Below are 15,271 nucleotides of genomic sequence, written 5' to 3'. Positions count from 1 at the left end.
CCCTTCTAGCGACTTAGGTTCGTATGCCTGCTCGGTCGCATGCGATTATATTACCGAGCGAGTTATGTGTATGCTCGTTCGGGCTTCTTCTACCAACCGTGTTAAGCCGGGTCCCTTCTAGCGACTTAGGTTCAAATGCCTGCTCGATCGTTCGAGATTATATTGTCGAACGAGTCATTAATAAGCCTTTCTAATATCCTTAATCATTAATTTCAAACATCATAGATTCATATTCGGATACACACAACATGCACTATCATCTCCTTCCAAACACAACACAGATAATTAATTAACAGTACTGCTCGATCGAGTGCTTTATGATTATTATTATTCTTATTATTTTATTTTCTTAGGAATATATATAGTAGTGCTTCTAATCAGACAGCCAGCCAGCTTCAAGCTAATTATTCAGCAGGAGGTTCTTCATCGGCTCCATCAACATCATCCACATACTTGGAATCAAGCGACTGCGAGACGACGCTAACATCACTGGCCATCGCCATAAAATTGGATCCCAAATCATCCAAGGACATTATTCCCACAAATTCCGGCGAACTGCCTGCGCCGATCGACGCACTGGCGAAGCCTCCGAGCGCGGTGGTAGAGTAATTATTCGTTTGACTATCCATCTTACTATCAATGGCGTTCCAGTTCGCCGAACCAAATTCACCGGGCGTACGGATTTCAGCGTACACCTGCACGCACCAAACGATCGAACATTAATAATCAATATAATATTAATTAATTAGTAGTAGTTAAGCTTAATTAATTATATATACTACTCACGCGATTCTGATAATTCATGCGGGATGTGTTCCAAGCCAGCATCCAATCACGGCCGGCTCCGTCGTTGTTCACCCCTCTGTACACAATAGCTTCTTTCGAAGGACCGATGAGCCTATCACGGACGTGAAGAAATCCAGCCCATTGCCCATTTTGAATGATTTGAGCGTAAGGAGAATGCCAAACAGCGCCTTCCCAAGTGTGATTGAGATCAAATGTTAGATTACCTCCGGTGGCATTGTAAATCATGCCAAGCGTCGAGGTTCCAGTGCCGTAAGCCTCCTTCAGGTTGTGCACAAACCGACTCACGTTCGTCGCTTTCTCTTCTGCGTTCATATACTGCAAAGCCACTCTTGCTCTGTCTCGGGCGGTGATTTGAGTGATGTTCGGAGAAACTAATCTCACTGTTTCATCCGTCACTGGATTCCCAAACACGTTGGTCGCCATGCTTAATTCTATATATCAACAAGAGAAAATGTTTTTTTCTTCTTCGGATTGCTCTGTAAGGAAGTGTGTGCAGCATCGTGTATTTATAGAGGAATCAGATAATATATAAATTTCCATGCTCAATTAATTATTGTGAAACGTGGCAATAACTTCTCCAAAAATAATTGAAATTTAGGGGCCACTCACTTACTGATAAATAATTAATTAATTGAAATGGGAAAAACGTGACATTAACTTCTCCGAAAATAATTGAAATGGAGGGGCCACTTAATAAATAAATAATTGAAATGGGAAAAACAACGTGACAATAACTTCTCCAAAAATGGGGGACCACTCACTTACTTACTGATAAATCAATAATTAATTGAAATGGAAAAAAGACATTAACTTCTGTTCGAAAAAAAATTAATATGTACTCGGAGATTTTTGAGGGTTTAACCGAATTTAAATATATAAATTTAAATTTAATTTATATGTTGAAATGATTTGATTTGATAATCTCAGTCTGTCAATAGGAGTTGATATCTGTCGACTGTTGATCGTCGAGTGCCGATTGCCGAGTGCCGACCATCGAGTGCCAAGTGCCGACCGAGCGAGGCTTATTGCCGACCGAGTGAGGAGGTCGACCGAGCGAAGCTTAAGGTCGACCGAATTGCAAGGCTTCTGCCGAGTGAGTTGTTGTCGACTGAGTTGCAGGGCTTCTGCCGAGGTCTGCGATGAACGCAATTTCCTTAAAACAGATTCGCCCCATCTCCGAATGTGCTTCGAGATTTTCTTGGATCGTCTGTTTCCCAGGATACAACGGCTAATCGTGATTCCCACCAATCAAAGGTGGTCACGGCGAACTGAGAAGTACCCGGCTACTATTACGGGCACTTCGCCAAGCAAGAATTATTGTACAGAGACGGAGGGAGAACGTAGGTGGAGAGCTTTAGCTTTTCACGTGTGTAACCTTTTTGCCTGTAGTCGTAACCTCCTTTTATAGGAGCTCAAATGAACGGCAAAATTAATGATCGATTAATAATCATATCCCGATCGGTCCAGCATTCGATGCACATAGGTCATACTCATATATGAATCAACATGATTCAGTATAATTCGAGCTCTAGATTTACACTCTCCAAAAATAATTAAGTAATTGAAATGGGAAAAACGTGAGATTAACTTCTCCGAAAATAATTGAAATGTAGGGAACACTTAATAAATAAAGAATTGAAATGGGAAAACAACGTGAGAATAACTTATCCAAAAAATAATTGAAATTTAGGGACCATTCACTTACTTACTGATAAATAATTAATTAATTGAAATGGGAAAAACGTGGCATTAACTTCTTCGAAAATAATTGAAATGGAGGACCGCCTAATAAATACATAATTGAAATGGGAAAAACCTTCTCCAAAAATAATTGAACGAAGAGAAGTCATTAGATGTAATCCAACGGACAGGATCTACTGTTCTAGAATGGTGCTTCATTTTGCATGACAATAATACTTTGGTGGTGAATTAGAAAATGATTTGTATGAAATTCATTGGGAATTCTTCTCTATTCCGTGGCACGACATATTATCCAAAATATCCCATGTGGCAATGATGTGTCCAGTCATTGCCATATGATTGTTTGCCATTGCCACAACAAACACAGTCATCAGCTTTGGCCCTACACCGGTTAATTCACTAGCAAGACTCCTTAATCACAAAGCATGACAAACTACAGTTGTGGTAGCCATGAACTCTGCCTCACAAGATGAAATCGACATTGTCTTCTGCTTCTGTGAATTCTAGGACACTAAATTTTTATTAAAATAGAAAATCATTCCACTTGTATTTTTCTTCCCATCTAGATCGCCAGCTAGATCACTGTCCGAGTAGTCGAATATACCAATTTCCTGAGGTTCCTTCATGTAAACAAGTCCAAGGTGAATTGTACCTTTCAAATACCTGAAAATCTGTTTGAGCATCTTGTGATGCATGATTGTAGGCCTCTTCATCACTACAAGAAAATAGGACTTCAGAGATAACAAATTCTGTCTCTGAAAATCATTTTTCTGTTTCTAAAGAATGTTTGAAACAGAATATTCCGTCTCAAAAATCTGTTATAGAATATTCTATCAAAGGCACTTCGCCAAGCAGGAATTACCGTACAGAGTCGGAGGGGGAATGCAGGTGGAGAGCTTCAGCTTTTCGCGTTTGTAACCCTTTTGCATGTAGTCACAGCCTTCTTTTATAGGAGTTCAAATGAACAGCAAAATTAATGATCGATTAATAAACATACCCCGATCGGTCCGGCATTCACCGCACGTAAATTATACTTACACACGAGTCAACATGGTTCAATATAATCTGAGCCCTAGATTTGTATCCTCCAAAAATAATTAAGTAATTGAAATGGGAAAAACGTGGCATTAACTTCTCCGAAAATAATTGAAATGGAGGGAACACTTAATAAATAAAGAATTGAAATGGGAAAACAACGTGAGAATAACTTATCCAACAAATAATTGAAATTTAGGGACCACTCACTTACTGATAAATAATTAATTAATTGAAATGGGAAAAACGTGGCATTAACTTCTCCGAAAATAATTGAAATGGAGGACCACCTAATAAATACATAATTGAAATGGGAAAAACCTTCTCCAAAAATAATTGAACGAAGAGAAGTCATTAGATGCAATCCAACGGACAGGATCCACTGTTCTAGAATGGTGCTTCATTTTGCATGACAATAATACTTTGGTGGTGAATTAGAAAATGATTTGTATGAAATCCATTGGGAATTCCTCTCTATTCCGTGGCACGACATATTATCCAAAATATCCCATGTGGTAATGATGTGTCCTGTCATTGCCATATGATTGTTTGTCATTGCCACAACAAACATAGTCACCGGCTTTGGCCCTACACCAATTAACTCACTAGCAAGGCTCCTTAATCATAAAGCATGACAGGCTGCAGTTGTGGTTGCCATGAACTCTGCCTCACCAGATGAAAGTGACACTATCTTCTGCCTCTGTGAATTCCAGAACACCAAACTTTTATTAAAATAGAAAGTCATTCCACTTGTACTTTTCCTCCCATCTAGATCGCCGGCTAGATCATTGTCCGAGTAGCCAAATATATCAATTTCCTGAGGTCCCTTCATGTAAACAAGTCCAAAGTGAATTATACCTTTCAAATACCTGAGAATCTATTTGAGCACCTTGTGATGTATGATTGTAGGCCTCTCCATGTATCTGCTCGCCATTCCGACAGAATATAATAGGTCAGGCCGTATCTGTAGCAAATATCTCAGACAACCAACAATGCGCCTGTACTCCATGGCGTCAACTGGAGTCCCTTCCAAGTGTTTATGCAGCTGTGTCTTGGGTTCCATCGGATGTTTTGTGGCTTTACAATCTTCCATCTTGAATTGAGACAGGATTTTCTTGGTATAAGTTTATTGTCTAAGTAAAATTCGGTTCTTCTGTTATTCTACTTCAATTCCTAAGTAGTAGGAGAGAAGACCCAAATTACTCATCTCAAATTCCGTCATTATTTGTTGTTTGAATTTGTTGCTTTCTTCTGTGATACTTCTTATCACGATGAGATCGTCGACATATACTCCAACAAGTATACTTGCTTCTCCTTCACCACTTGTATATACTGCATATTCTTGAGTACATTTTTTTGAAACCAAACTCTTACAGACTCCTGTTCAGTCACATGTTCCAAGCTCGTGGAGCTTGCGGCAGTCCATAGAGGGCTTTGGACAACCTGTACACCTTGTGTTCCTGATTTTGTACCTCAAACCCTTCTGGTTAAGTGACATATATTTCTTTTTTTAACTCTCCGTTAAGAAATGCCGACTTCACATCTAAATGGTGTACCTCTCAACTTTGATTTGCCGCAAGTACGGGTGTAATCGAGCCGAGCCGAGCCGAACTCTTAGATGTTTGAGTTTGACTCGTTTATAATCGAGCCGAGCTCGAGATTTATTTAATGAATATATTCATGGCTCACGAGCTAATTCGAGTTTTTATCGAACCTAAACGAGCTTAATAAATATAAATTATAAATTTAAATATTCATTAAAAATTAAATTATATATTTTAAAAAAATTATAATATTCTTGTTAAAATTTATAATTTTATTCTAATAAATAAATTTAATATATTTGTCTATGTTTTTCATGAGTAGAGTGTAAAATTTATAAATTCAATATCAAAACTATTATTTTTTTATTTAAAAGTTGATTTATGAGCTTAACGAACATATTCACGAGCTAACGAGCCGAATATTGTGAAGCTTGAGCTTGGTTTATTTATCTTAACGAGCCTCATTAAACGAGCTCAAATGAGCTTTTATCGAATCGAGCTTCGAATAGCTCACGAGCGGCTTGGCTCATTTACACCCCTAGCCGCAAGCGCAAGAATGACTCGAACAATGTCAAGTCTAGCGATAGGTGCAAACACCTCTTCAAAGTCGATGTCTTGTTTTTGTACATAACCTTTAGCCACTAATCTTGCTTTGTGCTTAACGACTTTCTCCGTTGAATCTTTCTTCAGTTTGAACACTCACTTTAGGCCGATAGGTTTGTGGCTTAATGGGAGCTCATTTAGGGTCCAGGTCTTGTTCATCTCAATAGATCTTAACTCTTCCTTCATTGCTTCGTACCAGTAAGCCTCAGTTGCAGCCTCTTGGTAACATGTCGGCTCTTCATACATCACCATCATCACCTCATTCTCTTCTTCGTCAACACCAACCACTTCCTTAGTGTTGGCATAGATATCGACAATGGATCTAAAACGGACTTGTCCTTCATGAGACTTGGTGTGTTTGTTACTGGAGATGAGGTAACTGTATGGGCGTTCGATGGTGGTGTAGATGGACTTGACGCTCTTGGCATGGGTACTACGGCTGTTGCAGCTGGTGTGACATGTTCCGCCCCTTCCTCAACGTAACGTCTGCTGCAACAATCACCTCGTCGGTGTCGAATGCATCCACCACCATAAACTCCGGTAAGTTTTCGTCCTTGTTAGCACTTGCATTCCATGTCCATTCATAATTTTCTTGAAACATTACATCTCTACTTATTTGTAACTTGTCGTGCCTTGGATCAAATACACGATGAGCTTTGCAACCTTTATCGACACCCAAGTATACCATGGGTGAGCTTCTGTCATCAATTTTCTTTAGATGAGGGGCTGTATTTTTCACATATGCAACACAACCGAATACTCTCAAGTGGGCGAGATGTGGCTTCCTCCCTTTCCAAGCTTCAAATGGGGTACATTCTCCCAACACCTTAGTTCGGAGACGTTTTAGCATATAGACAACATGTCTGACCGCCTCTCCCCAGAACCTTGCTTGCATGTGTGTACCCTTAAGGAGAGATCTCACCATAGCCATCACGGTGCGGTTCCCGCGCTCCACAACACCATTTTGTTGGGGTGTGTAGGGAGTCGTGAGGTGTCGTTCGATTCCTTCATTTTCACAAAGCCGAATGAACTCCGTGGATAGAAACTCGTCGTCCCGGTCTGTTCGGAGTGTTTTGATCTTGTGTTCAGTCTTGTTCTCCGTCAAAAATTTGACCTTCTTGAATGCTTGGAAAGCATCATTTTTTGCTATCAATACAAACCCCCACATCCACCTTGTGAAATCATCAACAATCAAAAGGAAATACTCGTTACCGATGAGTGTACATGGTGTAATTGGCCCACAAATATCAGCATGGAGAAGTTCCAATGGCTTCTCTGCTCTAAAGTTTGATTGGCACGGGAATGGTGGCCTTGCATGCTTAGCGATCACACACACCTCGCAAAGCTTGTTCTGCTGGAGCAATAGTGGCACATCAACCGCCAATTTCTTCCCACCCAATAGCTTCAAGTCATTGAAATTGACATGTCCGAGCCTTGCATGCCATAACCAGGTTGGATCTTCTAGTCTTGCTAGGAGACAGACTTGCTTGAATATCTTCAAGGTTATCTTGTACAAGCGATTCTATGTTCGCTTTACCAGCATCAAGAGCTTCCCACTCCTATCAATCACCTTCATGGTATCTCCTTCCATATGCACCTCATTCCCAGCTTCTGTCGATTGACCAAGATTTATGATATTACTACAAAGTTTTAGAATGTAGTATACCTCGTGGATAGTCTTCTAATCGTCGTTCTTACATTTGAACACAACCATCCCCTTGCCCATGATCTCAATAGCTGATCCATCGCCAAACCTCACCCTCCAGGAGATGGTTTCATCTAGCTCTTGAAACTTCTCATCATGGCCAGTCATGTGGTTGCTGGCACCGTTGTCAAGGTACCAAACGTCTTTATCTCCTTTCTTAACGTCGCGGTAGATCTCTGGTAGCAACCTCTTTTCACTGAGTAGAATGGTATCTTGTCGCTCATGCCTAGTGTGAGACTCCTCGTGAGACACGGTCATCATCAGTGTTGGCTCTTCATTGGTGGCGCAAGTGAGGTGAGCCTCATCATCACGACACTTGTTGTAGCATTCAGACGTATAATGCCTCATTTTTTCACAATTGAAACACTTTTTATGGTTCTTGTTACGAGTGTCACTGACGTTGCTGCTAGTGCCTCTTGCACTATCTTGGCGCAGTGTACCACGGCCATGACCGCACCCTCGCCCATGCCCACGCCATTTTCCACGACCAAGACTCCTAGACCCACGCCCCTTGCCTCCTGACGAAATGTCCTTGTTGTTCTCCTTCTGTCGCATTTGCCATGTGGCATGAGTAAGTAGGAACTCACCTTCAGTGCTGTTGGTATTGTCGCGTAATTGTAATGCTCGTTCCTCATACGCCTTCAGTCGTCCTATAGTCTCCTCAAATGGTATTGTCTCAAGGTCGTGGAACTAATCAATACCAGCAACAATAGGAAAGAATTTATCAGGGACAGAATCGAGCAACTTCTTTACCAAAGAGCAGTCTTCAAGCGTGACACTAAGAGTGGAGAACTTGCTGCTCATGGTGCTGAGTTTGCCAGCAAACTCATCAATCGTCTCGTTCTCTTTCATCCGGAGGGCGTCGAACTCACTTTTCAATGTCTATAACCGTGCCTTCTTCACCCGATCACTACCAAGATACCTCATCTTGAGGCTGTCCCAGACTTCCTTTGCCGTCTTTTTTTTTTTTTTGCGATCTGGAGAAGGATGTCTTCGGGGACACACTGCAAGATGTATGCACACACCTTTTTGTCCTTCTTTGCATCCACCTGGGCTCCTTCCATTGGCTCCACCGCCTCTCAGACTCCCTGGGCATCAAGAATCGCTTTTGTCTCGATTGCCCACACAGTATAATTATGAGGACTTAGCATTATTGGATAGGGAAATGACACTCCGCCGTTCTCCTTCACAGCAGCTTGTGGGACACCCGACATTATTGTGGAGTCATGGATTCTTAGGTGTTTAATACTAACTTCGCTCTGATACTAGATGTTAGTTTAGAAACCGTTGGTATCACACCCAAAGACATGTACACTCACTATTGTGAAAAATGAATAGAGCGAGGAGGAAAATAACTGCTAGAATACTTTCTTACAGTGAGACAAATGAATGAATAACTACATATCTCTAGGACTCTTTAAATACACCACAAACTAATACCACTAACGCATGAAAATAGGAAAAACTAATTTTACTAATTTATCTCATGAAAATAGAAAAAATTAATTCTACTAATTTATCTCATGAAAATAAAAAATTTTATCATCATTAATGCAAGGAAAAAAAAACCATGACCGCTAAGTGTGTCATGTCCGAATTAATATGCTCACGTTCGTCGCTTTCTCTTCTGCGTTCATATACTGCAAAGCCACTCTTGCTCTGTCGCGGGCGGTGATTTGAGTGATGTTCGGATAAACTAATCTCACTGTTTCATCCGTCACTGGATTCCCAAACACGTTGGTCGCCATGCTTAATTCTATATATCAACAAGAGAAAATGTTTTTTTTTTCTTCGGATTGCTCTGTAGGGAAGTGTGTGCAACATCGTGTATTTATAGAGGAATCAGATCATACATAAACTTCCTTGGATGCTCAATTAATTATTGTGAAACGTGAACTTCTCCAAAAATAATTGAAATTTAGGACCACTCACTTACTGATAAATAATTAATTAATTGAAATGGGAAAAACGTGGCATTAACTTCTCCGAAAATAATTGAAAGGGAGGACCACCTAATAATTAAATACAGAAGTGAAATGGGAAAAACAACGTGACAATAACTTCCCCAAAAATAATTGAACGAAGAGAAGTCCTTAGATGTAATCCAACGGACAGGATCCACTGTTCTAGAATGGTGCTTCGTTTTGCATGACAATAATACTTTGGTGGTGAATCAGAAAATGATTTATATGAAATCCATTGGGAATTCCTCGCTATTCCGTGGCACTACATATTATCCAAAATATCCGCAATGATGTGTCCTGTCATTGCCATATGATTGCCACATGAAATGACATGTCGGCATTTTTGGCCTATAAATATTGCTTCACCTTCTTGCAATTTGGTATCAAAAAAAAAGAGGAGGGGTACAATGTTTAGAAGAGATAGTGAGAGTATTTTCCTTGTAAAATTTCAATAGCTCGTTTGCACAAGTGTATATCGCCTCCACTTTAATAAAACCCTCCCAAGTTTTAGTTTGCTTCTCTATATTATAATGGCCTCCTCTGCAGTTATTGTTTTCCTGAAAGATGAGAAGCTCCGGCAGCTCGCCCAGCTTATTCGTAACTACGAAGTTAACAACTTATACCACATAACTTTCCAAAGCTTAGGGGACCAACACGTTTACCTGAGGATGTGCAACGACAACGTGGGATCCGTTAACACACTCCTGGATAACTGCAATGCGATAGTGATCAAGTATAAGGACGACGGTGTTCGCCGGCCCATCGCCGATCAGATTCTTGGTTATACAGAGCACTGCCTCAACAATGCACTTCAGCTCATCAGGAACTACACTCTGCGAAGTAGTTATCTTGACAAAATGAAGTCTCACCAACAGCAACTCTTCCAAGCGCTGGAGGAGTTGGACACTTCGAGTGGAGATGCTGTGGTTGATTTCACCGACTCCATTCAGGAACACGACCAATTGGTTATGAGCTACATGAGGTTGAATCTCAACTCTTATGCTTCAGCAGAATTCTCAAGACATCTCAGGAACGTCGGCATTGGCTTTAAGGAACTAGTTCAAAGGTGAGGTTATATATATATATAGAGAGAGAGAGAGAACGAGACGAACATTAATTTCACTTTGCACCTCTTTTTCTTAATTTAATTTAATTTGTATGTATACAGTTATCAAATTAAGCTTGGGTATACAGGACAGTTTGAGAAGTTAGAAGTAGAACAAAAGCTAGAGGTATATGCTGCAATAATTAAGGCATCGGGCCGGCTAAGTGTATTATCGGCCGAGCAGGAGAAGGGAGACGACATAGTTAAGGCTGCGTCACTAACATATCAGGAGAAGGGAGACGACATAGTTAAGGCTTCGTCAATAACATATCGAGGGAAGAAACCGAATTATGGTTCGGCAGCCATGTTCCTGATAGATGTGGGACAGATAATCTGGGACGTGTATTCGTCGGACCACCCAATCACAACGGCTACGAGAGATGCCTTAGTTAGGGCTGCAAAAGAAGGTGGATCAGCTTTGGGAAAGCTTGTGGGAGTTGCTGTAGCAACTGAGTTAGCTGGTGAAGCAGTTACTGCGTTGTTCGTCACGGCCGTTGGAATAATCGGAGGATTTGTGGGATCTTATATTGTTGGAAAATTGGCCGGCTTCTTGTTCGATCAGATTTTCAGCTCCGGTGGGGAAGCCGTCCTTCCGACTGATGGCTTCATCGTCTATGTTGCTACCATGCCTAATGGCCACGACCTGGCCATACAAATAAATAAATAAATCTATCTGTTTTTATATACAATGATCCTGGTGATGAAATAAAAATAAATATTCAGTGAGAAGAATAGAAATTCCCATGTATCCTGAGTGAGTGTGTAATCCAAAGGATCTAGCTACTGGCTGAGCTTTTGGGAAAATATTGTAATATTGCATTTCAAACATATATTAATTTTCATCTCTGAAATTATCCAATTTCTCTCTCAACTTTATAATTTTAGCACCCAATTGTCTATTACGATGTCTGATACGGTGCACAGCAAGGAGGCCTTGGTGAACAGTGAAGATGATATGACTGTTAAAGTTGAAGCAAGGCTCCTATGCGAGTACCAATGTCGATTTGTCCAAAGCGGATCAGATCATCTCTAATCGGTACTCAGCTCTCCTCCATCTGGGTAAGGCTTCCATTCGAATAATAATCCCGATTGGCCCAAAGTTGATTGGCCTCTAATGGGGCTCAGCTCCCCCTCTATTTGTTGGTATTAATCTTAAGAGTCAATTATGAGATGATTAAATTTTTTGGTTACTTATTGAGTTAGACTCATATGTATCCACTCATTAGATTAAGCATTTATTGGATTGAGTGCAATCCGAATTAGATACATTGGATTAATGAGTTAGAGTCATTTGGATTATTAGATTAATGAGTTAGACTCATTAGGTTATTAGATTAATGGTTAATCCAATATAATAATCTAACTCATTAAGAAAAATATAAAGAGAAAAAAAAATCTTTGGTATTCATGGATGAATATAAATAGGATATTTTGATGGAATTTTCATAAGAGATGAAAAATGTGACTCTTGATCTTCCATTCTTCTTCCTTCTTGGCCTGATCTCATTTTTTGTCAAATCACCTTGTGTGGCTAGCTATCACCACGAAGGTAGTTGTTCTCCAAAGGCTTAGTTCATGTGACGAACGAATGACGTGTTCATATGGATACATCGTGCTAAGATCTGCATTCAAAGAAAAGTTGTTGTTGGAATTACGAAGGACATCCAACAAAAGTATAAATCTCATCAAACTTACTCTTTCACATAGATCTTCTAGAAAGGATCTAATTATTTATCCACTGTGCTTTCTACGTATTTAGCACACTAGATCCTTATAGTGATATCAAAGCCACTTGTGAAAATATATACTAAGTTGTTAGATTTTATATGTGATATAGAAATTGCCAAACAAATGTTAGGTTACCTCCCGTGGCATTGTAAATCATGCCAAGCGTCGAGGTTCCAGTGCCGTAAGCCCCCTTCAGGTTGTGCACAAACGGATTCACGTTCGTCGCTTTCTCGTCTGCATTCATATACTGCTCTGTGTCGGGCGGTGATTTGAGTGATGTTCGGAAAAACTAATCTCACCGTGTCGTCCGTCATTGGATTCCCAAACACGTTGGTCGCCATGCTTAATTCTAAATCTCAAGAAGAGAAAATGTTTTTTTTTGTGTGTGTTATTGTTTTCGGGTTGCTCTGCATGATTAATTCTATATCTCAACTTCTCCGAGAATAATTGAAATGGAGGGACTACTTACTGATAAATAATTAATTGAACTGGAAAAAACGTGACAATAACTTCTCCGAAAATAATTGAAATGTGAACAACAACGTCACAATAACTTCTCCTTATGGACGGACTACTTCCTGATAAATAATTTAGTTTTTTATTGAAACACGTATTTAAGTTTATAAAATATTTATTTTATATAGAAAAATTTTAAAATATCAAATCACGTTTCTATTTCTAATTTTATCCTTATCAGTTGATAGATATTTTAAAACAGTCGGATTGATTTGGTTCTATATCAAAACGTTCTATTTTTAATCAAATCAGTCGATTTTTTTTCTTTTTATTTTTTGTTAAATCAAAATCAATTTTAGATCAAATTAGTTGATAGACCAAACAACCTTGGATTTATATAAAACTAGTTCCAATGTATTCGTCTATCTCTCTTGATTATATTCATGCTCTCAAATATCAATTTGACATTTGGTACCTCAACCGTTTTTTTCCAAAACCGGCTGATGAATCAAACGACCTCAGATTAACATGAAACAAGTTCTTATATGTTCGTCTACATCTCTTGATTATATCTATGCCATAAAATATAAATTTGACCTAATATATTGAGAGTAATGATTTTTTAAACATGAATTAAAATTTTTAAACATATTCATGTTCAAAAAAGAAGTTGCTCTCAATATATTATGTCAAATTGAAGTTTGAGGGCATTGATATAATCAAGAAAGGTAGATGAACATATAAGAATTTGTTTCATGTCAATCCGAGGTCATTTGGTCCATCAGCCGATTTTAAGCAAAATCGGTTGATGGATCAAACGACTCGGATTGACATGAAATTAGTTTCTATATGTTCGTCTACCTCTCCTAATTTTATTCATGCTCTCAAACTTCAATTTGACCCAATATATTGAGAACAATGATTTTTTTGAACATGAATTAAATTTTTCAAACATATTCGTGTTCAAAAAAATCATTGCTTTCAATATATTGAGTCAAATTGATGTTTAAGAGCATGGATAAAATTAGAAGAGGCAGACGAACATTTAAAAGCTTATTTCATGTCAATCTGAGGTCGTTTGATTTATCAACCAATTTTGAACACGAATTAAATTTTTAAATATTTTTTAGTTTAAAAAATTATTGCTCTTAATATATTGGGTTAAGTTGATGTTTGAGAGTATGGATACAATCAGGAGAACTAGTAGAACACATATAAACTAGTTTTATATCAATCTGAGGTCATTTGGTTCATTATTCGATTTTGGGCAAAAATGGCTGATGGATCAAATGACCTAGAATTGACATGAAACTAGTTCCTATGTGTTCGTCTACCTCTCTTGATTATATTCATGCCCTCAAATTTTAATTTAACCCAATATATTGAGAGTAATAATTTATTAAACACGAAAATATTTGAAATTAGTTCGTGTCAATTCGAGGTATCTAGTTTCAAATATTTTTGTGTTTAACAAATTATTGCTTTCAATATATTTGGTTACATTAAAGTTTAAGGGCGTGAATATAATCAAAAGAGGTAGACGAACACATAGAAACTAATTTCATGTCAATTCTAGGTCGTTTGATCCATCAGCCGTTTTTGCCTAAAATAGACTGATGGACCAAATGACCTCGGATTGACATGAAACAAGTTCTTATATATTCGTCTACCTCTCTTGATTATATCCATGCCCTCGAACTTCAATCTGATCCAATATATTGAGAGCCTTTTTTGAACACGAATATGTTTAAAAATTTTAATTCGTGTTTAAAAAATCATTGCTCTCAATATATTAGGTCAAATTGATGTTTGAGGGCATGGATATAATCAAGAGAAATAGACGAACATATAAGAACTTATTTCATGTCAATCCGAGATTGTTTGATTTATTAGCCGATTTTGGACAAAAATGGCTGATGTACCAAACGTCAAATTGATATTTGAGGGGATGGATATAATCTAGAGAAATAGACGAATACATAGGAACTAATTTTATATAAATCCGAGGTCGTTTAGTCTATCAACTAATTTAATCTAAAATTGATTTTGATTTTAAAAAAACAAAAAAAACAAATCAGTTCGATTGATTTAGTTTGATTGATTTGATTAAAAATCAAACGTTTCGATACAGAATCAAATCGATTCAACTACTCTAAAATATCAATCGACTGATAAGGGTAAAATTGGAAATAAGTACATGATTTAGTCATTTTGAAACTTCCCTACGTGAAATAAGTATTTTGCAAACTTAAGTACATGGTCTAGTAAAAAATTGTAAATAATTAATTGAAATGGGTATGATACGTTGATAAGGGTGGGACCTCAAAAGGAGGGTCAATGTAGTGAAAATTGGCTAATGTGGATGGTCAAGGTCAAAAGGTCAAACATGCGAGCGGCCGAGCAGGCCCATACGATCGGTCGGGTGGGGAAGCCCAACTGGATCAGCCGAGTAGTCAACCTCCACAGTTTGTAACCAAGGCAAAAAATAGAACATTGAGTCACTTGGCCCATCGTCCTGGCCGACCAGACTTTAGGTCCGATCAAGTCAGAGGCGCCTCCAAGTAGACAGTCAGGCCGAGTGAAGGTCGAGCGGGCAACATGCCAGTCATTCCATTCGATGCCG

General features: G+C 38.7%; 3 protein-coding genes across 3 annotated transcripts; 1 reads left to right on the top strand and 2 right to left on the bottom strand.

Moving 5' to 3' along the window:
• Nucleotides 1–206: 206 nt before the first annotated feature.
• On the bottom strand, nt 207–1,296 carry LOC122033442 (23 kDa jasmonate-induced protein-like). Its single transcript, XM_042592458.1, has 2 exons — nt 787–1,296; nt 207–695 (listed from the first exon to the last, which is right to left on the bottom strand). Exons 1-2 carry the CDS (start codon nt 1,228–1,230, stop codon nt 405–407), a joined length of 735 nt encoding a protein of 244 aa, XP_042448392.1. The 5' UTR covers nt 1,231–1,296; the 3' UTR covers nt 207–404.
• A 2,869-nt stretch (nt 1,297–4,165) lies between these two features.
• On the bottom strand, nt 4,166–4,606 carry LOC122035273 (secreted RxLR effector protein 161-like). Its single transcript, XM_042594692.1, has 2 exons — nt 4,433–4,606; nt 4,166–4,369 (listed from the first exon to the last, which is right to left on the bottom strand). Exons 1-2 carry the CDS (start codon nt 4,604–4,606, stop codon nt 4,166–4,168), a joined length of 378 nt encoding a protein of 125 aa, XP_042450626.1.
• A 5,145-nt stretch (nt 4,607–9,751) lies between these two features.
• On the top strand, nt 9,752–11,323 carry LOC122034469. Its single transcript, XM_042593732.1, has 2 exons — nt 9,752–10,425; nt 10,528–11,323. Exons 1-2 carry the CDS (start codon nt 9,890–9,892, stop codon nt 11,129–11,131), a joined length of 1,140 nt encoding a protein of 379 aa, XP_042449666.1. The 5' UTR covers nt 9,752–9,889; the 3' UTR covers nt 11,132–11,323.
• The last annotated feature ends 3,948 nt before the right edge of the window (nt 11,324–15,271 follow it).

The sequence above is a fragment of the Zingiber officinale genome, chromosome 11B, assembly GCF_018446385.1.
Source record: "Zingiber officinale cultivar Zhangliang chromosome 11B, Zo_v1.1, whole genome shotgun sequence".
NCBI lineage: Eukaryota > Viridiplantae > Streptophyta > Magnoliopsida > Zingiberales > Zingiberaceae > Zingiber > Zingiber officinale.
The sequence above is the reverse complement of the archived record's forward strand: the minus strand, read 5'-3'. Positions and strand labels throughout refer to the sequence as shown.

Coding starts and splice junctions, on each gene's coding strand:
- LOC122034469 (XM_042593732.1), top strand. CDS start 9,890: ATGGCCTCCTCTGCAGTTATTGTTTTCCTGAAAGATGAGAAGCTCCGG. Junction 10,426..10,527: donor TTTAAGGAACTAGTTCAAAG/GTGAGGTTATAT, acceptor GTATGTATACAG/TTATCAAATTAAGCTTGGGT.
- LOC122033442 (XM_042592458.1), bottom strand. CDS start 1,230: ATGGCGACCAACGTGTTTGGGAATCCAGTGACGGATGAAACAGTGAGA. Junction 696..786: donor GCATGAATTATCAGAATCGC/GTGAGTAGTATA, acceptor TGGTGCGTGCAG/GTGTACGCTGAAATCCGTAC.
- LOC122035273 (XM_042594692.1), bottom strand. CDS start 4,606: ATGGAACCCAAGACACAGCTGCATAAACACTTGGAAGGGACTCCAGTT. Junction 4,370..4,432: donor CTACAATCATACATCACAAG/GTGCTCAAATAG, acceptor GTTTACATGAAG/GGACCTCAGGAAATTGATAT.